General features: G+C 38.4%; 1 protein-coding gene across 3 annotated transcripts in view; it reads left to right on the top strand.

The window, feature by feature from the left end:
• The window catches only part of TRPC6 (transient receptor potential cation channel subfamily C member 6), a 63,378-nt gene that overhangs the window by 22,290 nt on the left and 13,258 nt on the right, over positions 1 to 27,830 (top strand). Inside the window, exons 2-6 of one of the 3 annotated variants that reach the window (XM_088140609.1) lie at positions 7,267 to 7,405; positions 14,154 to 14,928; positions 19,230 to 19,409; positions 20,978 to 21,142; positions 23,591 to 23,807. In XM_088140609.1, coding sequence (XP_087996735.1) covers positions 7,383 to 7,405; positions 14,154 to 14,928; positions 19,230 to 19,409; positions 20,978 to 21,142; positions 23,591 to 23,807 — 1,360 coding nt within the window. In that variant the 5' untranslated portion in view covers positions 7,267 to 7,382. The remainder of the gene's footprint in view (positions 1 to 7,266; positions 7,406 to 14,153; positions 14,929 to 19,229; positions 19,410 to 20,977; positions 21,143 to 23,590; positions 23,808 to 27,830) is intronic. The other 2 variants (XM_088140608.1, XM_025167453.2) reach the window with 2 other exon arrangements.

Here is a 27,830-nt window from a genome sequence, read left to right as displayed (position 1 = left end):
TTGCTACTGATGACTTCCTTTTCCATCAAGGAAATCAGATAAACTTAACAACCACATAATAATTCTGGGATCCAAGTTTGAATAAGCTGCAGTTTTTGACCCTCAGTATCAAATAGGAGTCTCATTTCAAATAACATAAAAGAACTTTCCAGAGCCACTTGGAAATAATATTGCACCCACCAGTCTGCACAGGGACAGTCTGCATGCTGGCACCCTCTGGGGCAGGCTGCAATTAAAGTACATTTTTAAACTTCCAAATGGGAAGATAGCATACATTTTTGCCAATTTTAAAAGAAACTACAAATGTTTATGCTCTGATTATAGAGCACAATTTATTTATTTAAAAGATTTGTATGGCCGCCCATCTTAACACACAACTCTGGCAGCTCAGAACAACAGTAAAATCTCAAACTATAAAAACCATAGAACATAAAACCATAAAACACAACCAGAACCCAGCGTCTCAGTCATCCCCTTGGGATGCTCCATCAACCAAACTAAAACATCCTCACTCCGCACCAGTGCCTGGGTAAAAAGCCAGGTGTTGATGTCTTTCTGGAAGGCTAAAAGGGTGATGACCCAATACTGTAAAGTGTTACAGCTTTACATATAGCTCATTCATGACATTATTGAGAACAAAGGAACCGAAAACCTGAGAATTACCTAGGTTGTAATAGAAAGAAATCGCATGGAAAGCCACTTGTGCAAAGATTTCCATAGATGTAAGGGCTCAGTAGCAACAGAGACCCAGGTGTTTTATTACTGTTGGATACATCATCCCATCCACCAAATTGCTTCTTTCATGGTGCAGGACAGAGGAGGGATCACCTCCGTTCCATCACTATTCTGCTGCTGTAGGTACATGAATGCATTAAACTGGAATAACCAAAGTCCCTTCAGGTCTGTCCATGCTAGTTACTCATGACATTATTTCCAAGTGGCTCTGGAAAGTTCTTTGCCTTTAGATATAGATAGATATTGATAATGTAGAGTGTTGATATTAAGCCCTCTATCCTTTTTATCTGGTAACTGTTTATTCCTCCCTGCTTTGCCTTCCTTTTGTCCCATTTTGCCAGTTAAATGTTTTTGATGTTTGTTGATGCTTAGTAAACATACATCAAGCTATAATTTTGTGAGCAGAACTGAGAGGCATGTATGCTTGCTCTAATATGGATATAGGGATTGACTAAGGGCGTACTAGGAATAAACTAAACTGGAAGTTACCCTCAGTAAGTTCCCAACAATTACCAATATATAGATTTTAGGAAAATAGCTGATTTACCTATATTAGAAATGTCAGAAAGGGCCCTGAGAAAGGGCTTGTTTCCTCAAAATAATGTGTTCAATTTTTCAGAAATGTTAAATGCAGAACAATTGAACAAGTTTAATAAGATAATTGTTTTCAGACATTAGTCAATAAAAATAGCAAATGTGTTAAAGCATAAATATAAACTAGTTCTTCATGAATTCTAAGTAAATGGTCCAAGATAAAAAGTTATTTAAGGCATGAAAAGCTGTACAGCTGTATCACACAGATGGTAACAAACCACAGCGTTAATATTCAGAACATGCTAAGCCAAAGCAAGCAAACCACAATATGGCTTATGTGGTTAACTTGGTGGAATAATTCGTACAACATCCCAATATATTAATGCTTATTGTTTAGCATGTGTATGAACTCAGCCACTATCTCACCTTAAAATGAATAAGATCTTGAAATCTTAAATTGTATTAAATATTGAATACCATTAAATATTGTATTAGTCTATCCTTTATGCCTTTTGATATTCACTGTCAATATCTTAAAATGAAAATGAAAACTGGATTCAAGGATCCCTGTACTAAAACTTCTGCTAATACAGAATCAGTATTGCAGTCCACACAGAATTGGAGATACTGTATATACATTGTTTAAAAAAGCATAGAAGATAGAAGATATAGAAGATCAGTAGGCAGCCAATTAGACCTGTGGTACTGAACATAATGAAATGCACTTCGATAGGTATTTCCTCTGACATTATCCAAGTATTGGTTGCTATTCTCCAAGGATTGCATTAGCTCTTAGCATCTTGTAGTTATTGTGTTGCTATTCCCACTGGCAGCAGCATATATTGATACACTTATCAACATCAGAGTGCATTGCTCATCGTTCCTTTAATTGAACTGCGGTCTTCCAGGCAGGGAGGATTAGTACCACATCTCTTCTGTGGTAGTCTTTCTTAAGAGCTACTCGCTGATGCTGAAGCAATGTTTAAGAATATCTCTGCTCAGAGGCCAGCTTTATAGCAATGATATTGATATTGATGCTCTGCCTTCAGTTTCTAATCCTTGGATTATCTCCTCACGTCTTCATACTGCAAATAACTAAACTCCATCCATTTTGAGGCTAAAGGTATGCTCTAGTGCCCTACCTTTCTGTTTAGAAGTAGCTCCCATGAACCAGAGAGATGATTCCTTAGGCTTTTAAAAATTATCTTGATGGGTCTACTGTATAGGATGATGGTAAAGTGCATGTGTTTTGTTCAGAACTTGTTGAGTTCATTCCTTGGCATCACTGGGTAAAGATGGTTGAGAAAAGCTAAACAAAGTCATGGAGAGGGGCTTCCAGTCCAGACAGACAATAATGGTTAGTTGAAGAAATAGTTCAATAGATTAATAGCTTTGTAGTTAATTTTAATAAATCAACCTGCTTTGCTCAACCCTGGAGGAAAGAGTGAAGCATCAGTAATGAATAGCTTAAAAACGTAAGGGTTTAATTGGAAAAGTGGGGTAGTATGACCAAATATATGATGTTAGTTACGTGCAATCAGTGTGCATTTTTAAAAAGAAGATTGTAAGAAAGTTCTTAAGGAAGACTGAGCAGTGGCAGGAACATATCACCCCCCCGGTGCCACTTTGGATCAGTGGATGTTATGAATCTCTGTGAGGTCTTGTTGGATTGCTTTGGATTGTCAACGTTCATCTAAGCAAGTTGAAATTCATGGTAACATATGCCTATTTTTATATAATATGACCAACAGAGATCATTTTAGTCTTTTAGGGTAGGTATCTTTTGCAAGCCTCTGGAATAAAGCAAGATAACAATCTCTAGAAACCAAATAAGATATTCTACTCCTGGATCTCTTTGTCTTGGAAAATCAATTCCAAATACTACCATGGGAGTCTCAGCGATTAAAAGCCCTGAACAGTATAGCAATGAACTTTATGCCTCCGTGCCTCCTTTGAGTTCAAAGTTGTGATCTGATTTATAGAAGATGGTTTAGAGTAAACATCAGCTTGATGCTAAAGAATACTTAATAATTTTTTTCTATTCTAGGAGTAAAAGCTTGGTGCAGCTGCAATCATTGGCAAGTTGCTTGAGACAACATTAGTACTTCTTGGCATACATTGTTTGGGGAATAACAAAATTAATACTACAGTCCTATGCATGTCTACCCGGAAGTAAGTTCCACTGAATTAAAGCTCGTGTGTCCAATTCTACCTTTACTGTTCGTATAAATAAATGTGTAGAATGACACATCCAAATGAAGTTGGTAAGTTTTTCATAGCTGGGTATAACAAAGCAGTACAAGAAATAATTATCATTTAATTCTTGGACAGTTTAAACAAATAGCTCTCAGTACTGCCTATAAAATAGAGAAGATGGCATCTCTGTGTTCCATGAACTATGTATGGAGAAGATTAAAAAATGTTTTTTTTAATATAATTTCTCATGTTTATTTATCAGTATATCATTGTTTTACTGACTTGCAATATTGGAATTTGGTTAAAAGAAAGAAAGAGATCTTATAGAGAAACCTGAACTCTGGTAAGACAGAGAATATGTTCCAGAACACATATCAGAATGGTATATACAGCCTACGTGTAAAGATCTAAATTTCCCTTTTGCCCATATCTGCAACAGATGATCCAACCAAGGATAATTTGATTAGTACATTATCTAAGCATTGCTTCCCTTTAGCATGGTAATATACACAGTGATGAAATCACCTAAAATGTCATGTCAGAAAGATTCCTTCTTTCTGACTGGGGGTAGTGTCTTAGGACAGTAATTTCCAGAATTGGTTGAGGGATGTCAACCCCACTAGGTATACCAGACCAAGAAATCAACTGCACAGGAAGGCTAAAACCATTTTTACTGAGATTGGCTTTAATAATTTTATTTATTTATTTGTTGGATTTCTCCCCTGCCCATCTCCCCCACAATAGGGGACTCTGGGCGACTGGATAATGGAATCTTGCAAGTCTGATTATGTTGTACTTCCTCCCCCTTATACGTCTGTGAATTAGAGAGGTGTCTGTCTGAGCCCCTTCCTAATCTTATCTGGAAGTTCTGGACTTAAGAACGTTTTGCCTAGGCAACAGCTTCTTCATAACTTTGTCAAGGTAATCTTCCTTATGCTACAAGGGATCACTGATGCAGGTGGCAAAATTGTTGTTGTTGGGTTTTTTTCCCCAAAATGATTAAATCTCAGAAAGTCTTACAAGTGTTGCACAATCTCATTCAACATCTCATGGGATTTTAGGATTCTCATCTAAAGCCTTGCTAAATTTTAGGCAGGAACACCCAATATCATGAGATTTTGTGATTTCCTGAGATTTTGGCTATTTTATTTATTTATTTACGTTAAAATTACATTCGTTTTCACTTAATGTTTATGGCCCATAGACATATGGGATGGGGCACACGTACACTGCTGCCAGTAGTTTATGTATGGTTTTTTACATTTCAGTGATAATGTTGTGGTCCATATAAGGGAAAAGGTTGGGAATCACTGCCTTAGGAGATCTCCATGTGAGTTTTGTCACTACATATGCTGCTTTAAGTACAATGAGAAAAAAGAAAGATGCTGATCTTTAGTCAGGCTTATTAATCTACAAAGTGCATTTCTTAAAATTATAATGTTAACTTCTAGATCTGAATATTGTTCTAGGTATTGGTTGTTGTGTTTTTAATGCGGTAACAATAATTTTCTTATATGACATTTGCAGGATTTTTTTTTTGTTGGCTACTATTGAACTACCACTCCCCTATACATTTTGATATAAATTTAATTGATAACTCCATTTGAAAGACCTTATAAATAAGCATTTCAGTCCACTTAGAACTGATCCCTAACGTTCTTATAATCTTGGCATAAGTGAAACCTCTTAGCAAAATCAGTAGGATTTACAAAATAAATGTATTTGCATAAGTCTATTAAATTGTAACAAAAAGTCCATTAGTATAATTTGCATTGTTTATTCCAGGAAAACAGTGGTGTTGCATCATGATGCTTAGAAGCCTTGTTCACATAATTGGTTTTAATGTAGCTGTTGAGAGCTCCTGCTAAACATGGAGTTGCCATCATTGTTCTTAGTGTCAGTTCTGCTTGGTTGCAGGGTCCACTTGTTCTGCACTATACTCGCCAGTTCACACAGCAGAGTCACCAAGGCATGATGTAATGAGGATTTGTTTTTCAGCCAGCTATTTGCAGAACCTGACACTGATTGGGGCTGAGAAACACCTTGGGCTGAGAGGGGGTGAGAGGCCAAGGTCACCCAGCTGGCTTCTGTGCCTAAGGAAGGACCAGAACCTGGGTCTCCCCAGTCATAGTCCAGCACCTTGACCACTACACCATACTGGCTCTTTTGCCCTCTTTCTGTAGTTTCAGTCCAAAATATGTCCTTCTCCCCAAGGATTGTTTTTATCTGTGGGACAAAATATGTGAAACTCCTGACATCACATTTCGTTTTACATTCTGTATCTAAACTTCCATTTCTCAAGATTCTCATCTTAAATTTTGTTGCCCAAGTCTATCCCTGATTTCTCAGGTCTACTGCTACTTGGATTCCTGTTACTCTGCATCTTCTGTCCAGTCTTTTGAAAGACACTTGTGCTTATCCTGTCCCTTAATAATATCAGCTAGTCAACTGCTGCCTGAAGCAGCCAAAGTCATTATCACCACCATTATTACCAAAACCCTAAATGCATTACATTCATCATTTCTTCAGCACTGATTTCTTTTTGGCAGTGTGTTTATGTCACTGTCTTGCCTAAAAGACAAATGAAATAGGAAGTGTTGTTTGCATTTGTGTATGCGATAAGATCCTTTGATAAACTGATGCTAGCACTGTACGTTTTCCCCCTGCCAACCCACAATCAATATCAGCACTTGAATAATTCTAAGCCAAGTATCTCCTATCAGATAAATATTCAGTGGAAACAGTCAATTAGTTGGTTTCCTTTCTACCATTACAAATGTTTTGATATTTTCTGCTTTGGAATTTTAAAGTTTTTTTTTTTTAAGAAAATGAGCAACAATGCAACATAAAATTTCTGGTGGATCATGAATAAAGAGCAAGCTTTGCCTCTACTTTCCCCCAAAGAATGATAGACATGCACTCAGAAACATGACTGTGGTGAGGAAAGGCTATTTCTACAAAGAAAAATCTCAGTGTCGGAAATGAGCAACAGGATTGTTTTTCATCCTTACAACCCCTGGATTACCAACTTACCACAATGTAATATGATGGTTTAAATAAGATAAAAAAGAAAAAGAAAACATATCTTCATATGGCATAAACTTTCATTTACTTCTACAAGTTGTATTGATGGCTAGTAGTTTAGGTGGATTTTGAAAAGGACTAGACAAATGAATGTAGAATAAGGCTAGAGAGCAACTGGGGACAGTTCTGCTTTGTGGATTTCCCAGTAGTTCCTGGTTGGCTCCTATGCATAGCAGAAGGTTATAGAAGATGACATTTTGACTTGAACTAGCTGAGCTCTTCATATCTTGTAGAATGACCTTCTCCAACCTGCTGCCTTCCAAATGTATTCTGCCAGAATGCCCAGCCAGAAGGACAAAAAGAATTTCTGGCCACAAATTTTAAAAGTTGAAATGCAGCACATTTGGAAGGCACTATGGGAGAACTGACAGAAACAGCTGGAAACCTAGGATTCTGCTTGCATAAACTTCTCTGAATTTTGTGCTGTTGATGATGATGATGCTAAAGGTTCAGAGCTTTGTACGGAGCTGAATAGAATATTGGGGTTAGGTACGTCTGCCTGTATACAAATGGTCCTTGTTTAGTGACTACAATTAGGACCAGCAACTCTGTCGCTAAGCGCCGTGATCACTAAGTGGAAAATCATGTGACCATGACAGGCTTACAATGTCAATTTTTATTTGGTTAAGCAAATCACCATGGTCATTAAGCTAGACAGCATGTAACTATGATTTGCAATTTTTTACTTCCATGTTCTCCATTAACTCTGCTTGTCAGAAGCTGGTTCTGAAGCATGCGAATGGTGATCACGTGATCGCAGGACGCTGTGATGGTCATAAATGCAAGGATTGGTCGCAAAGCTGTTTCTTCTTTTTACACCGTTGTAACTTTGAATGGTCATTAAACAAGGCAGTTGGTAAGTGAGGACTACCTGTATTAAAATACACACACCATTTCTAGAAAGCAAATTGCATTGCAATTATAACCTTTTGCACAGTTTCACACACTGCCAGACAATACTGAATTGGGAAGCTTTTAGAAAAAATAAAGATTATTTAAAGCAGATTAGAACAGAACTGTATAGGAAACTGTCCAGTTGAATCTGCTCTGTGACCACAATTCATTTAAATCTCCTGATATAAGAAGGTTTAGTATACTTAGCACTTTCTCTATGACCACTACACAGCAATCTCTTTATAATATAACAAAGTATAGTTTTGTAATTGCAAATGGAAATCCCATCTTGAAAATTTATTGGCTCGAATTTGTTTACATACCTCTTATCTGTTAACATATTTTAGAAGTACATTCATTTTAAAAGAATCTCAGCTGCTGATATGCTTTTTGCTGCTAAAAGAACATGCATCTTATTCTACCCAGACAGTACATTTTATCACTGACATTTCAAACAGAGATAGATGGTTTCATTTGATTCTACCTTGTGTATTTTGCTGTGCAGTGTCAGAACTGCACTGATTCATCAGGAGTGAAAAATAAAGGAAAATAAGCTCAGTGAAACAGTCTTTAAAAATACTCAGTGCAGAACCAACTCTGCTTGGGGGAAAAAAAATGCCATTCTGTTTGCTCATGACATTATGTAATGGGATTACTCTTTTTTTAAAAAAATGGCTTCACACAGTGCAAAACATTGGGTACTGAATTAGATCCCTATTCACATATTTAGGCAAGTATGAAAAATAACAGAGAATCCATGCACAAGAACCAACTTTGTTACTATCTCACATAACCAAGTGATGATCCAGGATATAATCAGACACTTGCAAGATGACTGGAATGCAACTGAGTTTGAGAGAAGCTAGTTTGCCTTGAAGTCTGTGGAGGGGTGTGGGAGAAGTCAAGAAGATGTGTTGGATTTAAGCAGATCTATATAGTGTTTGAGGTATAAAACTTTTTCCACCTGATCTTTTAAACTGAAACTTACCAGATTGAACCCAGTGCAGATGGGGGTATTACGCCTTCTAAAGTATATCAGCTGGCCAGGGGGTCTCTTCCATCTTTAACTTGTAGAAAAGCCCAGCAGTTTTATAGCAGTGATGAGATAGTTGAAGAGTGGATCTGTTTCTTCCAGCACTTTGTTGGAACATCCATATGATTATGAAAATAACTTTCTGTTAGCATTTGGCCTGCCATGGATCAGTGGGAGTGAATTGCCCGCATTTGGAATCCACTGAAGAATGTACTCTGAAGCAGTTTTTGAAATGGTAATGTCTGATTAATTTGATAACAAATAAGGATGGAGAAAAGATGACCTATTTTCAATTTAATTGACTGCCAGCAGCTTTGTGATTTTAGGTGTTTTACAGTTGTACCTAGATGCTTAAGGATGAGCAAAAGCAATGTGTTTTATAGCTAAGTCATCCCCTTCCCTCTAGGATGAATGTCTCCTGACCCTCACCTTAACCTTGCTTTCCTTATCTTTTGGTTTCACACTCACTGGAGAGAATGGCTGATTTGAACTGGTTTGCGGATGTTGACAGATAACATTTACAGGTAGTCCTTCCTTAATGACCACAATAAGGACTGGCAACTCTCTCACTAAGCAATGTGGTAATTAAGCAAGACATCATGTGACCATGATGGGTTTATAATCTCATTTCTGCTGTGGTTGTTAAGTGAATCACCCATGGTCATTAAGCAAGACATCATGTGACTGTGACTTGTGATTTTACTGCTGGCTTCTCCATTGACTCTGCTTGTCAGAAGTCGGCCGTGAAGTGTACAAATGGCAATCCCGTGACCATGGGATGCCTGCCGGTTGCAAAGCGCCTGAATCTCAATCACATGACCATAGGGATGCTGTGACAGTTGTAAGTGCAAGGACTGGTCATAAAGTTACTTTTTCACTGTCGTAACTTCGAATGGTTGCTAAACAGGGCAGTGATTAACTGAGGACTGCCTGTAGTTGCTACTTTGCAAAAGTTTAATGCAGCTTTGAGGGCCTGGTTTCTGTGCACACAGGAAAAAGGATTTACCCTGCCATTTCTATTGCTATAGTTGGATTTGAGCTCATAACCTCCCTTCTCCTTCCAACTGTTCCCATTCATCTTGAAAAACAAACATTTGTTGAGATTGTCTGATTTCCAAATACCATTTTCTTCAGAAGAGCTTTTTCATTCTGGTATCCTGGAATATGTACTTCCTCCCAATTTTGTATTTTTTATTGTTTCAACCTGGATTTTATGTGTTGCATTTTTAGGGTTTTAAAAGTGATCCTTCATTATTGGTTTACTTAATATTCTCTCACTTATGTCTTTATATTATAAGCCATTTTGGAAACAATTTTGACGAAGGACAGAGTAATTTAAATAAAAATACAAACTTCTCATTTAGATGAAGGCCGGTCCAGTGTGCATCCAGATCTCCACAATAGCCAATCAAATGCAGCAATTCCTTTCTTCTCACTCACTGCCTTTGATATAGTCAGAAAAAGAGAGTTGCAACTGTAAGATGGGCAGCTTTGGATCATTTTCCTCAATGAATAAATGAACAAGTATAATGTTTTTGACTTTGAGTTCTCTTTATCTAGTAGTTTTAGGACTTGTGTGGAGAACAGATCATGTTTTAGGTCATATTTATGCAGAAATATTGAAAATTCAAAAGGGTTCACAAACTTTTAAGCACCACAGTATATAAATCAATAAAATAAATAAATACATAAATCATGATTAATACCAACTGATATCTTATTCTGTCCCCTCCCCCCCTAAACTGCTTTTAAAGCCACTGAAATTAGTAGGATAGATTAGGGAGGACCATTGAATGCAACTGTTTAACAGACTGCTCTCTTGGCTCTGCTATATTCTTCTCAGTAAAGGCCCTCACCTTATAGAACCCCTTCCCCTGGAAGCATGGCAGTCCTTACCCTTCTTGTGTTTTGAAAGCAAGTCAGATGTGTCCTTTTCCAATAAGAGTTTGGCCCAAGATGATGGGGAGTGCCCCAATAGCATTTCCTGATTATGAGTTTTGGTGATCTATTATCTTACTGTATTAATTAAAAGATATTGAGATTTAAATTCTCTTTTTGCTTTTCATCTCCTGGAATCCTTCAGAACTGGGGCAGGCTAGAAATGCTTTTGGATAAAATAAAATAAAATAAAATAAAATAAAATAAAATAAAATAAACCTTTAAAGATTTAAACCATTTAGGCCTTGGCTAGCAGAAGGCTGCCTTTCTGATTATGAACTTGACAGATTTTAAGGTCTGGAAGTAAGGCCATTTTGAAAGATTACTCCAGTCAAGCATGCAAGAAAAAAAGCATTCTATTTTATCATGTCATTCTCTTGGGGATTATGATTGATCCTCACTCTCTGTGTTTTCTGAAAAGATGTCAAGACACATCTCTTATATTTTTCAATGCTTTGAGTAATTTTTAATAATAATATTAAATAATTATCTGTTATTATTTTTATTATAGTACAGTAAGCTCTGCTTGTCTTTTAACTTGGTTTTTTTTTTCATTGTTAACTGATAAGGTCGCATAAATCATAATAAACTATCCCTCTTGATGTCAACATCTTACAGCTGCTTTGTTTTTAATTTTCATAGACACCGCTCCATGTAAATCCTCATTTTCAGTGCAATATGGACCCACTTTTTAAATATAATCCATATTCTACACAATGAGAAAATAGCTTGCTCCTCTTCTAGGTCTCTGTGAATGTAATTCAGAATAGATGAGAATGGTGGTGACTAGTAAGTCAAGGCAACATATGTAGTCAACTGAATATAAGAAATTAGACCTATAGCTTCAGACTTGAATCAACATAATTTATTTGTTGATTAATCAAGTAAAATAGCCAATCCTATTCCGATGCCCTCAAGATATTTTGGAGCTACTACTTCCAGAACTGTTATTCACAGAATCATAGCATTGTGAAATTGGAAAGGACCACCAGGATCATCTATTCCAACCCTCTGTAATGTGCATAAAAACCAATTAAACCATTCTTCAGAAGTGGCTATCCAGGCTCTTCTTTTTTCAGAGAGGTTTTGGATTCCAATTAGCATATATTCTAATATGCTTTTAATTATATATTTATTTATTGTTTTTAATGAGTTGTGGGCTGCCCAGAGTCCCCCACTGGGGGGAGATGGGCGGGGACAAATTTAATAAATAAATAAATAAATAGATAAATAAATAGATAAATAAATAAATTCCACTTGTAGTTTATAAAAGAAGACGACACATACCAAGTTATAATAGTGAAAGAAATATTCTAACTGCAAAATAAAAACTGCACCTTAGATATTTAAACAAATGTTAAGGTAGTTTAACAGGGAAAACTAACATTAGAGGAGATATAGTGTTAGCATCTCCATGTGCAGCCCAAATTTATAAATACTGATCATGTATATGATATGTAATAATAGGCATGGGTAGAAAGAAGGCATTGTCATAACAGATTCCCAACTACTTAAGATTCTGTTATAATAGTTGCATTTGATTAGACTCACTGGTTACTGATCACAGGGTGTATGCCTTAAATGCTAGTTGCTAGAGAGTGATGCTATTAGAAGACTGTCCATGCTTATGAGCTTCCTAAATGCCTCTAGCTGCCCATTGTCTGACATAGAATGCTGGACTAGATGGGACATTGGCTCTTCTTATATTGTTAATTGATCAATTTATCTATGTTTATCATCCTAGCATTCATGTTAGTTTCATTTTACTCGGATGCTGATTCCTGTTCTTCAAATGTTGTAATAAGCACACATCAAATCTGAGTTATTTTATCTAACAAGACACACATTTTAACAAAATTGAATAAGCATGCCAATTGCTCTATTTCCACATGGTTGCAATGTTTTAGTAATGACCCCCACCACTATCTTTGGGTGTTTTGCATTCCAAAGAAGTCCTCTTGCCCAAGAATGCAAATAAATCAAAAGCACGTGGTTCATGTGCTTTATTTATTAAATTTTCACAAATCTGCCTGCTTCAGACTTCTCTATATTTGCTTTGTAGGTCTGGATAAGAAGTGAATTCTCTCTCTCATGTGGGGAAACAGGTGTGTTAGGCAGCTTTTTTTTTTTTGCAGGAAAATCTCTACAATACTAGTTTTTCAGGTTTTATTTCAAAGCAAGTAAGGTAGTTCAGTTAAATAACTTGACTGTAAAAATGTTCTTCAGATTTTTTTCTTTGAAAAGATTGTCTTGCAAGTATACTTCACACTGCATATGTTATGATACTAAAAAGTTCTGGGGAAAGATAGTGAGTAAAATAAACTGAGATCAAGCCTATTGCAGATAACAAGCAAATCTTTATCAGCTGTAATTAAAATTACTGTAATGATTACTACGCAGTTTTTAAAATATAGAGCTAACACAACATTCCATGAACTTTAATTTAGGAGCAAAATGTCCATATCTGACCACCTTTTTTTTCAAAGAGCTAAACAATTCAGAAAGATTTTCTAATTTTCAGCCAAGTTCTGGTTGCTAATGTGAGATGAGAGAATAGTATTGGAGCATCCAAAGGAGGAATTTTTACAGTTCCAAGAAAATGCACAATTTTGAAAGTCACCCATTGGATATGGACCAGGCTTTGAAAGCATTATCCTGTTGACTCTCCATACATTCTTTGAATGTCTGGAAAAATAATTCTGAAAGAAAAACGATGTGTAATTGCAATCATGTGAAGAGGAAATTACAATGACGTTGATTTCAGTGGAAATTAAATGCAAATGAGTACATAGGATGAATCAGTAGCGAAGATTATTTTCAGCAGTTCTCTTTCCCTCTTCTTTAAGGTATTATTTTTGTTCTACTGAATTTAGAAAATTAACACTCAAATCCAGGCAAATTCCTGTAGGCATTGATCTAGTACACATTACTTAGATTGATGTGCCTGTTAGAGCTTCAACTGACAGAATTAATTTTGGTTCCAAGGCTGCAATACTACTCCCAACAGTTAAAGTGTGATCAAACTAGGCATTTAAATATGCATTTTGAGAAAAATGCAGGTTAAAAATTCAAACACATAAATTGCATAAATACAGTTTGAAAATAGATTAGTCTCAAAAGTGTATGATATCAAGAGTGAAAAAAAAGTGAAGGTAATTTGGAGATACATTCAGTCATCTTTACTGGTTTTTAGAGGAAAGCATATCAGTACATAAAGTCTTAAATCTTTTAATGATACTGTATGTGCACCCTTTTCCAAGCTTGTTTATCTGTAGTCTATGGAGGCCCACATATAGTATGATGGGGGCCATATGCCAAAAACTGGATAGGTTAAAATAAAGAACTGGGCATTGGGAAGACAAAAATGAAATTGGATTGATTTTTAATGTAACATTAAATAGGATTAAATACAATTAATTTAATCCAATATTCATTTAACTAATATGATTACTTCTATGTATATAAACATTTCTCTTTCCTGACACATTAAACATTACAGTATGGTAAAAACTTTTGAGCATTTCTGCAATCCAAACCCAAGCAGAAAGTGCAAGGACTACAAGATGTGCATATTAATTTGCTATAGTATATTAATTTGATTTTGTTGGTCTATAAAGACATTGCTGGAGACCTAGCTTAATATTGCCCAGAGCCTGAAGTACCATTCTTCAGATGGTGCTAAAAATGTATTCTTAAAAAAGGAAGTCAGCCAAGACATTAATTCTCTGTTTCTTTTTAGTAGAGGTGCTGAGAACCGGCATGGCTTTCGCCAACAGACTATAGTTAGAGAGAAAGGCAGGAGATTTGCCATTCGAGGCCCAGCATACATGTTTAATGATCATTCAACCAGCCTTTCTTTTGAAGAAGAGCGTTTTTTGGAAGCAGCAGAATATGGCAATATTCCTGTTGTCCGTAAAATGCTAGAGGAATGTACTTCACTCAACGTGAACTGTGTGGATTACATGGGCCAGAATGCGTTACAACTGGCTGTGGCGAATGAACACCTGGAAATCACAGAACTCTTACTTAAGAAGGAAAACTTGTCACGTGTTGGAGATGCACTACTCTTAGCCATTAGCAAAGGTTACATCCGGATAGTTGAAGCCATTTTGAATCATCCAGCGTTTGCAGAAGGCAAGAGGCTGGCCACAAGCCCTAGTCAATCAGAGTTGCAGCACGATGACTTTTATGCCTATGATGAGGATGGAACTCGCTTCTCCCACGATGTGACCCCAATTATCCTAGCTGCTCACTGCCATGAGTATGAAATTGTGCATATCCTGCTGAGGAAAGGAGCTCGGATTGAGAGGCCTCACGATTATTTTTGCAAATGCAGTGAATGCAATAAGAAGCAAAAGCATGACTCTTTCAGCCATTCTAGATCCAGGATCAATGCTTACAAAGGTCTAGCAAGTCCAGCTTATCTGTCCTTGTCAAGTGAGGACCCAGTTATGACTGCCTTAGAACTCAGCAATGAGTTGGCTGTGCTTGCTAACATTGAAAAAGAATTCAAGGTAAGATTTTAATCAATGGATAGGCATGAATTGTTGTTACATAGCCCCTTATGGATCAGATTAAATATCACAAACTGTTGTCCATAACCAGTTATTTTAAGAAAGTCTCAAAGTAGACTGTGAGGGTTTGACCTGCATATTTTGCATTCTAAGTTAGACATAAGAGAGAAATTCAGCCACATGTACCAAAACAGTTTGCAAACTTAAATTAATATTGGCATTTTTCCAAATTTTGTGAGAGAATATTCTATCCAAAATAGCAAAATGCATTGTAGTACAGGTAATCCTCGCTTAACAACCCTAAGTTGGGACTGGAATTTCCATTGCTAAGTGAAGCAGTTGTTAAGTGAAACATCATGTGCCCACACCGCTTAGCAATGGCAGTTCCAGTAGTCCCAGTTGTGATTGTTAGACCAGGACCGTGCTGTCATTATGTGAGGACTTCATGCTTTTCCTGCTCTGCCACGCTCGCCTCTGCTTCACCTCGCCCCACAGCTTATCTCTCTCCCATCTCTGCCACCCACCCCTGCTTCCCCCACCACCCCCAGCTGCTGCTGGCCTGGGATATGAGCGCTGGATGAGGGTGCAGCCCTGGGATGCACAGGGCAAGTGCGGCAGGGTGGTGGGCCTTGTCTGCCAAAGGGACCTTGCTGAGCTCAGCCAGGAGGAGGCATCAGGACGGTGAGGCACAGTGTGCTCAGTTGCTGGGTGAGGCAGGAGAGGTGGTGGCAGCTCCCCAGGCAAAGGTGGAGGCTGTGAGGGAGGCACTGTTTGGGGTGGTGTCAGAACTGGAGGAAGTGGAAGGACGAGGGCTTCCTGGAGGCACAGCGTGTCCTCTGCAGCTCATGTTGGAAGTGCTCCTGGAGAACTGGCCTGTGGGCTTCAGCAGAGAGTAGAGGCTTGCAGTAATGAGTTTTATGTGTGTGTTTTAAACTGTATTATATTTTTAAACATTTCATATTTAAACATTGCAGACTACTCTGATAATAGAGTGAGATAAACTTATAACTAAGAAAAGTAAGTAATGGATAATGCCCTCAAATGACAAAAAAGTGTAGTGCAGATATGTAGATAAATATCTAAAACTATACAGTGGTACCTCGGTTCACGAACGCTTCTGTTTATGAACAATTTGGTTCACGAACAGCACCTTTCACAAAATTTTGCTTCCGTTCGTGAACTCCGCATCGGGTGACGAACAGGATCCGCGGCCATTTTCTCTCCCGTGACACGTGGTCGTGGCTTCCTGTAGGGAGGGGGACTCTCCCTCCAAACAATAACCGCCCCCCCACCCGCCTTCCTCTCCTCCACGCCTCAAGCAAGGTTAGTGTTCTCTCTCTTCATACTGTACTGTAATGTACTTTGTGTCATATTTTTGTGGTTTAAAAAAAAATACATATGGTTCAGAACGGATTAACTGTATTTACATTGAACCTTATGGGAAAATTTGATTCGGGTTGCGACCAAAATTGGTTGGCGACCAAATTCGTAGGGGTCAGAACGGATTAACCATATTTACATTGAACCTTATGGGAAAATTTGATTTGGGTTGCGACCAATTTGGGTCGCGACCAGAGTCGCGGAATGAATTAAGTTCATGACCCGAGGTACCACTGTATTATATTTTTAAACATTTCCCATTTAAACATTGCAGACTGCTCTGATACTAGAGTGAGATAAACTTATAACTAAGAAAAGTAAGTAATGGATAATGCCCTCAAATTGATCTTTTTGGCTTCTAAGTTGATCTTTTTGGTTTCTAAGTTGATCTTTTTGGCTTTGGAGTCAAACAACTAATAAAACACGGTGATGTTATTACTACCATCTTTGTGGCTAGTAACATTTTTAAAACAAAAATCTGTTACGTCAAAACAGTGAAAGGAATCAGCAGGTCTCTGACATCAGTTTATTAGTTTTATTATAGAATTTGAACTTCCTCCTCCTTCTGTGTCTCATTCTTAGAGAAACATGCATGCAAGGGAGGAATTTTGGGATGGTGAATTTTTAGTTTGTTTAGGACAACCTCTCATTATTGCTATCTCATAAATGAAAATGCACTGAATTCACATCTCTGTGCTCCATCTGTCTTCTGCATGAAATGGTAGAACCACAATTTAAGGAAAAACAACTGTACTTTATTCACAAAACAGAAGCTCAAAAGAAAAGCATGTTGATAGTAGCTTACAGTTTTTTCTGCAAGCTAAAACTTGATAATAGCACCACAATAAAATCTGGATCTGATCCAAACCAGACTGATGATAAGAGTGACCTTTCGTACTCTTCAGGGTTTCTAGGCAGGGGAGAGAAGGCCAGAGCTGCACAACAATATTCCTATGTTGGGTTTCCTATTATATATCATCTATAACTTACTTCCCTTAATAAGTTTGTAATTGGCCATAAAAGTCAGGGCTTCTGTTCCTTGATTGTTCATTACCTGATCATTAAATTACTGTATGCATTAGCTGTATTACTTTTTATTATATTCCATCTTGCCTACACGAGTAGTAGCATCATGAAATTTCCTGTATGACTCTGCAGCAGCCTGCCATTTCCTCCTCCTGGTTTTCAGAAAGTCAATGAAGAGTTGGTTATTTCATCAAGCAGGGTTGCTGTGACTATCCCTCTGGATGATGAATTTGCCTTATTATAATTAGAAGGTTGATTACTGGTTTGTGTATGGTTATTTGCAATGTATGATTTTAGTTTTAAAATTTGATTATCTATCTGATCTGAACCCCAAATTATGGACCTGAGTTGTACACCACTCATTTGATCAGATCGGCCTATGTGTCGTGCACCTACCTATCTACTTACCCATATAAAAACATTCACCTAATCTCTTTTTGATGTAGCCAGAATTGCTCAAAATGGAACCCATGTTTTGTTATCTTGATGTCTGTCCTACATTATTTTAAGTTGTGCAATATAATAAATAGGTTTTGAAGGCCAAAAGTAAAGTAATTTTGAGCTATTATTGATCAAGGATCTTCAGTACTTCCCCTTTTATGCCATTTCTGTGATGGACTACTAGTTGTGTGAGATTGTAGAGAAATGGGGATGAGGTGTTTGAAGGTTTATCTCAGAAGAGGCATCTCAGTTCATCTGCTGAGAGACATGACAAAAAGCATTTCAAAGAGACTTAATTACTTCAGTATAAATGCATCTGAGAGATTCTTCTCATAGTTTTCAAGGTTCTGGGTTTATCCCAGACTAGCATCAAATATACCTTCCTGAATTCCTAACTGTTCTTGCTTACTTGGTCTTGCCAACTAGCTGAGGCTTAGCACTAGTTTTGCCTGACAATCAACTGTTAGTTCTGTATGTTGAATTTTTTTTGTCAATTGCCTAAATGCATTAGTTAAATATTTTTATTAGTCTTATGGCTCCTATAAGGTAAGTGATAGCACACTGAAAGTATTGCACCTGCAGGGTCCAATGCTTTAATCAAAATGACAAAAGCGGTGTCACACTACTATGTTGCAAGCTCCACCCCTTTTGTACATGTGTGCAACATCATGGCACATTTATTTATTTATTTATTTAAAATGTGTATAGCCCATCTACCAGAGGAACTCTGGGTGGCAACAGAGATAAAAATATAAACTAGAATTTACAAAACCATTAAAAGTTTTAAAAACTCTACACTGAGACCCCCCCCCCAATAATCTCATTAATAACATGTCAACACAATGCCCAAATTCCATCAACATCTGGCCCCATGCCTGGGGGAAGAGCTAAGTCTTTACGGCCTTCCAGAAGGCTAACAGGACCAGGGCTGTCTGTACCTTGGGAGAGACTGTTCCACAAGACAGGCAGCATGATAGAGAAGGCGTGCTTCCTAACGCCCACCAAATAACATTGCTTCACCAATGGGATCTGGAGCATGCCACTCTGCCCAATCTGGTGCGATGGACAGAAACTATTGGGGGGAGGCAGTCCCACAAGTAACCTAGCTCCATGTCATGTAGGACATGTATAAAAGGGCTGATATATGGTTCCTAAGAATTTCATCATTATATTTAACATTGTATGCCTAATACTCCACTCCATTATCTCACAGACCTCACAGATGGGAAGCCCGCATCCCATCACTCACTGGTATCCTGCCACAGCATTCATCACTCTAAAGCCTTTGGGGAGCAGAAAATTCCACAGCTAGGCCAAAAGTAGAACATCCTCTCTAGTAAAGCTTTCCCCCACTTCCTACTTCCAACAGCCTACTATGAGAATTCCTCTGTACTCTGTGTTACTGGGACTGGGAGAGACTGTTTACTTACTCATCAACTTCTTTTCCTTCAAAGAACGATTACAAAAAATTGTCAATGCAGTGCAAGGACTTTGTGGTTGGACTTCTTGATTTGTGCAGAAACACAGAAGAAGTGGAAGCTATCCTCAACGGAGATGTTGAACTGGACCATGGGGAGCATGGACGTCCCAGCCTGAGCCGCTTAAAACGTGCTATAAAATATGAAGTAAAAAAAGTGAGTTCTGACATTATTAGTAAGAGGGCTGCGGGAGTTTCAGTTAAGTCCTTCACAATTATTCAATACTGCTAGCACAGAACACCAAAACTGGTCTAAGTAATGTGACATCCTTGTCCCAAAGTATCAGAAAACAAACATAGATCTTCATGGAGGATTTAAATTTTTAACATCCATATATCCTGGAGCATGAGTGGTGCTGATTAGCCTGTATAATGTACTTGTTAACTTGATGACTTTCCTGTATATTCTCCTTTGAAGGCAATAAATGGCCCACAACTCTTCGATCACATGTTATCAACAAGTACCCCTTTTTGGCAGTCCTCAAAAATTGTGCTGCCAAATCTTGGTGGCTAATTATCAAAAAAAACAACCCCCCCCCAGATAAATACATTTCTGCCAGTTTTTTCCTGAGAAAACTAATAGAATTAGTCATGTCCATCTTTACTTTAAATACAAACATACTAAAACATGCTGTCAATCCCAAAAATGTAAGAAATGTATACTACAAATGATAAATGATAACAATTGAGGATTCCCTTCTCTTGCAAATCCACAATTGGTTGTGCATGATCTATGCTCATGAAATTTTTATGGGGGCCTCTCATTTGTCTTTTTTCCCCCTTTAAACCAGTATTGATAATTGTATTATGTTTACATTCTTGATTACCACCTAGAGTTCCACTGATACATGGGTGGATATATACATGTGTTAAATAAATACAACACAATAAATAAGTCAACACCACGGAATGCAAATTATATGCAACCCTGCAGTTACCAAGAAAATTACCAAGATGATTGTTTTAATGCATGTGTTAGTGTTTTAAAACTCCAGTAAACTTAACACATATATTTTACTAACACCTCCAAAACTCTCAAACAAACACGCAAAAGCTTTTTTTTTTTTTTTTTTTTTTTAGAAAAAAGTACCCTCCTCCCCCTGCAGCCTCATAAAGATTGTACACTTTAGGTCCAATTGCATGTAAGCAGAGAAGTTAAAAGAGAATTAAAGCTCTCTCGTGTTCTTGGATACCTGCTATAGAGATCGTATTTAAATACGGCTATTAAAATATCTGAAAGTGCATTTTTCATTTTCAAAAGCAATAGTTTCTCTATTGCTTTTATGAGATGCTGTAATACCATAAAAGGAATAGTTCCTACCAACCTTGTGTTGCAAAAATCCCAAAGGTATTATTGAAGTAATATCTAAACAGGACCCAGTAAAATGTACCATTAGTTTGACTCAGTCTAGCACTTTTTATGCTCGTTTGTAGTAGCAGTCCTCTGGGGCCTTTGTTGGAAGGAGGAAAACCTTTTTAAAAACAATATTGCTGAAAATTACATTCAGGATGTCTTCTGGTTAAGTAATCAAAATTCTCTACCTTAGAAAAAGACATAAGGCGCACAGAGAGGATTTTCCCCCACCTTTATTTTTGTAACTCCTTTGTGACGGTGATGTGAAGATTACTTAGATTTATTTCTGTTTTAATATTTTTTTAACAGGCTACTTTTTAAGTGAGTGACAGGTTATGGCTAATGCTCCTTTGGGCTTTCTTTCTTCGCAGTTTGTTGCACATCCAAACTGCCAGCAGCAGCTTCTCTCAATCTGGTACGAGAATCTGTCGGGCTTACGACAGCAGACCATGGCAGTGAAGTTCTTAGTGGTTCTGGCTGTAGCTGTTGGCTTACCGTTCCTATCAGTGGCTTATTGGATTGCTCCATGCAGTAAGGTATGAGTTGGTGCAGAGATGGGCCTGACTTTTTAATAACTTCCCAAAGACCCCCAGGCCTGATGACACAACCAGGTCTTGAGGGACTTCCTAAACAACAGCAGAGAAGGGGCGAGTCTAACTTCAGGGAGGAGAATGTTCCACAAGGCGGGAGCCACAGCAGAGAAGGCCCACCTCCTGGGACCCACCATATGCAAGTCCCTGGCTGCTGGAACGTGTAGCATACCTTTCCTGCCGGATCTAATGGGATGGGCTGATGTGATCGGGGAGAGGTGGTCCCTCAGATAACCTGGCGCCATGCCATGAAGGGCTTTAAAGGTCAAAACCAGCACCTTGAATTAGACCCGGAAGCAAACCAGCAGCCAATGCAACTTGTGAAGCAGAGGTGTAATATGTGCTCTACTTGGATTTTATTATAATTATATTAACTGTAATTCCTCTTTTAAGTATTGATCAGAGGACATACACATCTAATCCATTTTTTTATATATTTGAACTGCTTGAAGGAGTAGGTTTTCAACATTTTCCAAATTAGTAGAAGTTCGAGCAGAATTTTAGGATGGATGGATAGATGAATGGACAGACAGATATAGAAAAGAAAATGCTCTTGGAACTGTGCCTGTCTTTTAGGATCAAACTAGATGAGACATGGGATTTCAGCTCAATCATGGATGGGATTCTCATGACTGAATTTCCCACTGTAAGATTTTATTTATAAGCACTGTTTGGGAATGGAGATTTACTACATTGGGTCAGAATTATTTATTTATTATTATTCCATGGGGTAATTTCCTATCTAAACTTGCCTCGTTAAAAAAACACATGTATTCATGTGTGTATCCTTTATGAAGCACTAAGGGCTACTCTGGGTTTTTGTAGTGTAAGTTACATTGGGAAAATGTTATAGGGTGGAAAAAGTTAATCTCTAACTGTAATCCTGTGTACCACCATGAGAATGGCTATCATTTTTTCTGCTTTGCTATTTCTGATTTCATGCTGGTACCTCTTCACGCAAAGCAGTTTTTCCTCCTTGCACCCACCCATGAAGAATATATAGGGGCAATGTATTCACTGTCTACTTCAAATATGTGAAGATGACTTACATCTCTAAAAGAACATGCTACAGTAAATGTACTTAAGGTGCCATACCCCTCTCTTGCTTGTTTTAGATCATGAAGCAGCTAGATGTGTTAGACTACAATTCCCATAATCCTAGTTATACAGCTCCTTGCCACCCAACCCCATGGCCATAGTGATGGTAGAAGATGGGAATTGTAATCTATCTTATTCTAAGAATATTGGGTAGTAGGTGGTGATGCGAATTAATCTTTCTCTAGCTGTTCTGGTATTACCTTGGTTTACTTTGATAGTTCTTTTTCATATTGATGCTCTCTTTCCCCTGCTTTGCCTTTGCCTCCAAAACTCATCTTCAGATATAAAGACAGATACATAATCAGTTTAAAAGAATATAGCTGAAGCATTTTGTTGATCATTTACAACAGCGGGCACCAGGGACCGGTTTCGTGGAAGACAATTTTTCCATGAAAAATGGGAGGATGGTTTCGGGATGATTCAAGCACATTACATGATAGGGTTTTGATATGAGTCTGCAAGCGATTGATTTATTATGATCTCTGTGCAGTCCAACCTCTCTGCTAATGGTAATCTGTATTTGCAGCCACTGCCCAGTGCTTGCATCACCGCCTTAGCTCCACCTCAGATCATCAGGCATTAGATTCTCATAAGGAGCGTGCAACCTAGATCCCTCCCATGCACAGTTCTCAGTAGGGTTCGCGCTCCTATGAGAATCTAATGCCGCTGCTGATCTGACAGAAGGCAGAGCTCAGGCGGTAATGCGAGCGATGGAGAGCGGCTGTAAATACAGATGAAGTTTCACTTGCTCGCCCACCACTCACCTCCTGCTGTGCGGCCCAGTTCCTAACAGCCCACGGACCGGTACCAGTGTGCGGCCTGGGGGTTGGGGACCCCTGATTTACAACATACATTTTAATCATTGAAGTCTTTAACCATCCTTTTGGAAGCTTTAACAAGAATTTTGTCAAGGTCTTTAACAAGAGTGATTGGGAAGAATGGCCATCTGGCCAAGAGAAGTGAGCAGCTTATTTTTCAGAAGAAAGGCAAAACCTATTTTTAGGCTGCCCTTCTGGACAAACATAAATCTTATGAAATACATGAGCCTTGCTTTTAAATAAATGCATAGTATTGCGCTTAGTAGACTTGTTGGTTTGGGAAACATATACAACAGTTCTACACACTGCTGCCCTCCAAATGTGCTAAATGTAGTTGCTTGCTATCAAAGGTGGCTTATCTCATTATTTTACTTGTACGTTCACTTGTTTTCTGTTACTTTTTTTCACTAACTGCCTTTTTCCTCTAAACCTGATCTGAAAGAACTGCCTTTTTTTTCTTTTTTGACCTGTTTTGCAGTTGGGTAGAATAATGCGTGGACCCTTTATGAAATTTGTGGCGCATGCAGCCTCTTTCACCATTTTTCTTGGGCTCCTAGTCATGAATGCAGCAGACAGATTTGATGGCATCAAACTAAAACCTAATGAAACCGTAACAGATAGTGCAAAACAGCTGTTCCGAATGAAAACATCTTGCTTCTCCTGGATGGAAATGCTGATTATCTCATGGGTAATAGGTAAAAATATTCCTCCAAGTTCTGTTTTGCAACCATAGCAGAGGTTACAGAGGTTTAAGGATGCATTACAGATAGTCCTCAGTTAACGAGTAATTGGGACCGGAATTTCCATTGCTAAGTGATGCTTAGCAATGGCAGTTCTGGTAGTCCCCGGTTACCGTAGTTAAGCAAGGACTGCATGGGTCATTAAATGAGGACCTTGTGTGATCACGACTTCCAACTGCCTGCCAGCTTCCCCATTGACTTTGCTTGTGGGAAGCCAGCAGGGAAGGTCACAAATTGTGGTTACAGGACTGGAGGATGCTGTGATGGTCAGAAATCTGGGCCAGTTGCTAAACGCCCCGATCACAATCACATGACCGTGGGGGTGCTGTGCTGGCCAGAACTTTGAGGACCGGTTGTAACTACCACTCGTTCAGCACTGTTGCAGGTTTGAATGGTTGCTGAATGAGTGATCGTTAAATAAGGACCACCTGCAGTATCATAGTACTGAGATACAAAGTAAAGAAATTTAGTTATGTATTAAAGCTCCAAACCAGGAACAAGTTCATGTATATAATGCATTGCTTATTCATACAAGTACCATTTTTGGAGTTGGCTGCATTAGCGCTGGACCAATTAACCTGATCTCAATGTTCATAGGTTATACATTCATCCTAGATAATACATTTCATAGTCACATTAAAACAATAGCTTGCAAATGACATGTTATTAATTCAGTTTCAATTTACATTTCACAGTCCTAGGAAAAAGAATTCAAGTTCCAATGCACTTCTTGACCATCTGCTTTTTTTAACTTTAGCATTATGCTGTGAAAAATAAGTTCAAAAGTTATCATGAAAGCACTACAGAACTATTGGTCTATAGAACTAACAACATACATCAACTGAAAATAATGTTATTTCATTTCTGTCTGTATTATCTATATAAATTTAGATATTTTGTAGGCAATTTTTTTTTAAAAAAAGAATTTGTCGGTTACAAATTTGACATGACAATAAGCATATGGAATATTGTTAGTGAACATTAGAAAGAAGTAGTATGTAACACCAGAGAAAGTCAACTTGGTAAGACTTGGTATTCCAGATAATTAAGGGCTATTCTTGAGAAGTGAATGTAATCATATTCAATATTAACAAATAATAGATATAATAAAAATAAAGAGATGAAATAAGAACTGGGGTAAATGAATGAGTGGATCCCTTGAAATTGTTTCTTTTACTTCATAATTAATATTTTTTCATATATAAAAAAGAGGACTGCGCACTTCTATCCTAATGTGCTTCAAATATCACATAAGCACAGCAAAAGTCTTCGCTATTCATTAAAGAAACCTGGTTTTTTTCAGGCCTCTGTATGACCCTGAAAAATGATGTAGCTGCTTTAAGGAGTTGACTTGAATGAACTCACACAAAAGCCTGAAAAAGGTAGGGCTGCTTGAATGAATAGCAGAAAAGTACTTTGCTTGCTTGAGGTCTAGAGGACTTCTTCTGAATCATTTTCAAAGCATACCATGAGATATATGTTTGTTATACAGTAATATATGTTCCTTGAAAATGCCAACTTGAACTCAAGGTACCAAGTAACAGCTGTACTTCAATGTTTCCCAGTGCAGGAAAAGCTGAGACGTGGCTTGCCTTTCATCTGTTCCTTCCTTTTGTCAATTCCTTTCTTTACTTTGTTTGCAGCAAATCACAATGGTCCCACAAGGAGGCAGCTCAAAGTAATTCTATATTAGATTAAATATTCAGGTCCAATAAATCTCAGCTGTATTAAAAAGAGAAAGTTGGTGACTTTTATAAAAAGACAGAATGAAATTCAGGACTTGATCTATTCAGTCTGTTCTCAGTCTCACTCCCTTTCTTTTCCTTCCCTACATTACAACTCAGCTAAGTTTGGCTGTTCTCAGTAGACACTAAGCAAAATGTTTTATGGGTTCTGCATAAATGGTTGCATCTCCTTACTTACTAAAGCAGTCTTGTTTGTTTATTTTGGATGGAGATGCACTAAGATAGCACCACTGGAAAGTATTAGGGAGCACACCATGAGGGCATAGAACAAAAGTGCAGGTCAAAATAGGTAAATAATTGGTGAAAGAATACCTAGCTGCTTTGAATTAATCCCAGAGTGCTAAGAAACTGGTGCGTGTCATCTCAGAACCTTTGTCTGTAATCTTTGAGAACTCCTGGAGTACAGCAGAAGTATTGGAAGATTGGAGAAGAATGAATGCATTTCCTATCTTCTAGAAAGGGGGAAAGTGGACCCAGGAAATTACAGACTGGTCAGCCTCACATAAGTACCTAAGGAAAATCTTAGAACATATAATCTAAGTATAAGCCAGTATAGGCTTGTTTAAAATATAAACCATGCCATACTAAATTTACTGCTTTGGATTTTTTTTGGCAAAGTGACTAGATTGGTAGACCAAGGGAATGCTGTGGACTTCCTATACACTTCAGTAAGGTATTTTGGTAAAGTTGACCATAGTCTTCTCTTTGATAAAATGGAACAATGTGTGATGGATGGTCCCATTACTAGATAGATTCACAGCTGGTTGAACAATTCTACCTAACATGTGGTCCTTATGGTTCTATATCAACTTGGAGGGAGGTATCCAGTGGGGTGCCTCAGGGTTCTGTATCTTTCACACTTTCATAAGAGACTTAAATAAGGGGATAGAAGGGATGCCCATCAAATGTGCAGATGACACAAATCTGGGAGGGACCACCAACATCTTAGAAGACAGATTCAAGTTTCAAAAGAATCTTGACAGATTCAACCATTGGGCCGTACAACAAAACTCAATCCACTCATGAAAAAAGTAATGTTCTGTACTTACGTAGGGAAAACCTGATGCACATGTACAAAATAGATAATGTCTGCCTCAGGAATAGTACTTGTGAGAAGGATATGGTCATCTTGGTAGACCACAGGTTAAGCATGAGCCAGCAGTGTGGTGTGGCTGCCAAAAGAGTTAATGCAACCTTGAATTGCATCAACAGAGGTATAATGTTGACATAATGGGAAGTGATAGTTCTGCTCTATGCTGAACTGGTCAGACCATCCCTGTGTCCAGTTCTGGTCACCACAATTCAAGAAAATACTGGAACTTGAGGAACTGGAAAGAATGCAGAGAAGAGCAATGAAAGGGTCTATGAAAGGGGTCCATGAAAAGAGATGAAAGGAACTAGGTATGTTTGGCCTAAAGAAGAGAAGGTTAAAGGGAGAGATGATAGCATCCTTCAAATATTTGAAGGTCTGTCACAGTTAGCAGGTATTTATTCTCCATAGCTCCCAGAGATAGGACAAAAGCCAATGGGTGGAGACTTTATAGAGGGAGATCTGGATTTGAAATGAGGAATTTCCTGACTGTGAGAATAACAGGTAGTCCTCGCTTAACCACCATTTTTTCAGTGACCGTTTGAAGTTACAACGATGCTGAACAAATGGTACTTATGCCCAGTCCTTGAAGTTATGGTCATTGCAATGTCCCCACGGTCATGTGATCAAAATTTGGGCGCTTGGCAGCTTGCCCATGTTTATGACTTCAGTACACTCCAACTTCCCCCCCACCCTTTTGGCCGCCGTGCAAGCTGTTGTCCCTGCCACCCTATGCTCTGCTGCCCCTGCCACCCCCAGATGTTCTTTGCCATCTTCTTCCTCCCCTTGCTAACAAGATGCACCTGGCCTGGTGCTTTGTGCAGCCCTCGTCAGCAGGAGGAGGAAGATGGCGAAGGTCAGTTGGGGGCAGCAGGGGTGGCGGAGCACAGGGTGGCTTGTGCACCCTCCCACCCCCAGCAGCAGCCACCCCACCAGCTGCTTGCACACCCTCTATCCCCTGGCAATAGCCACCCCCAGCCTGGTTGCACTTACTCTGTGCTGCAGCAGCCACCTACTCACTGACCTGCTTGCGAGCCGCCCGGGACTCACGACTTCCTGCCAGCTTCCCCACTGACTTTGCTTGTTGGAAGCTGGCAGGAAAATGCAAGGAGGTCCTTGTGATAATCACTTAACGACACCAGT

The sequence above is a fragment of the Python bivittatus genome, unplaced genomic scaffold, assembly GCF_059951505.1.
Source record: "Python bivittatus isolate LINGU-HERP-01145 unplaced genomic scaffold, Pbiv_v1 ctg000340_np1212, whole genome shotgun sequence".
NCBI classification, from domain to species: Eukaryota; Metazoa; Chordata; class Lepidosauria; order Squamata; family Pythonidae; genus Python; species Python bivittatus.
The sequence above is the reverse complement of the archived record's forward strand: the minus strand, read 5'-3'. Positions and strand labels throughout refer to the sequence as shown.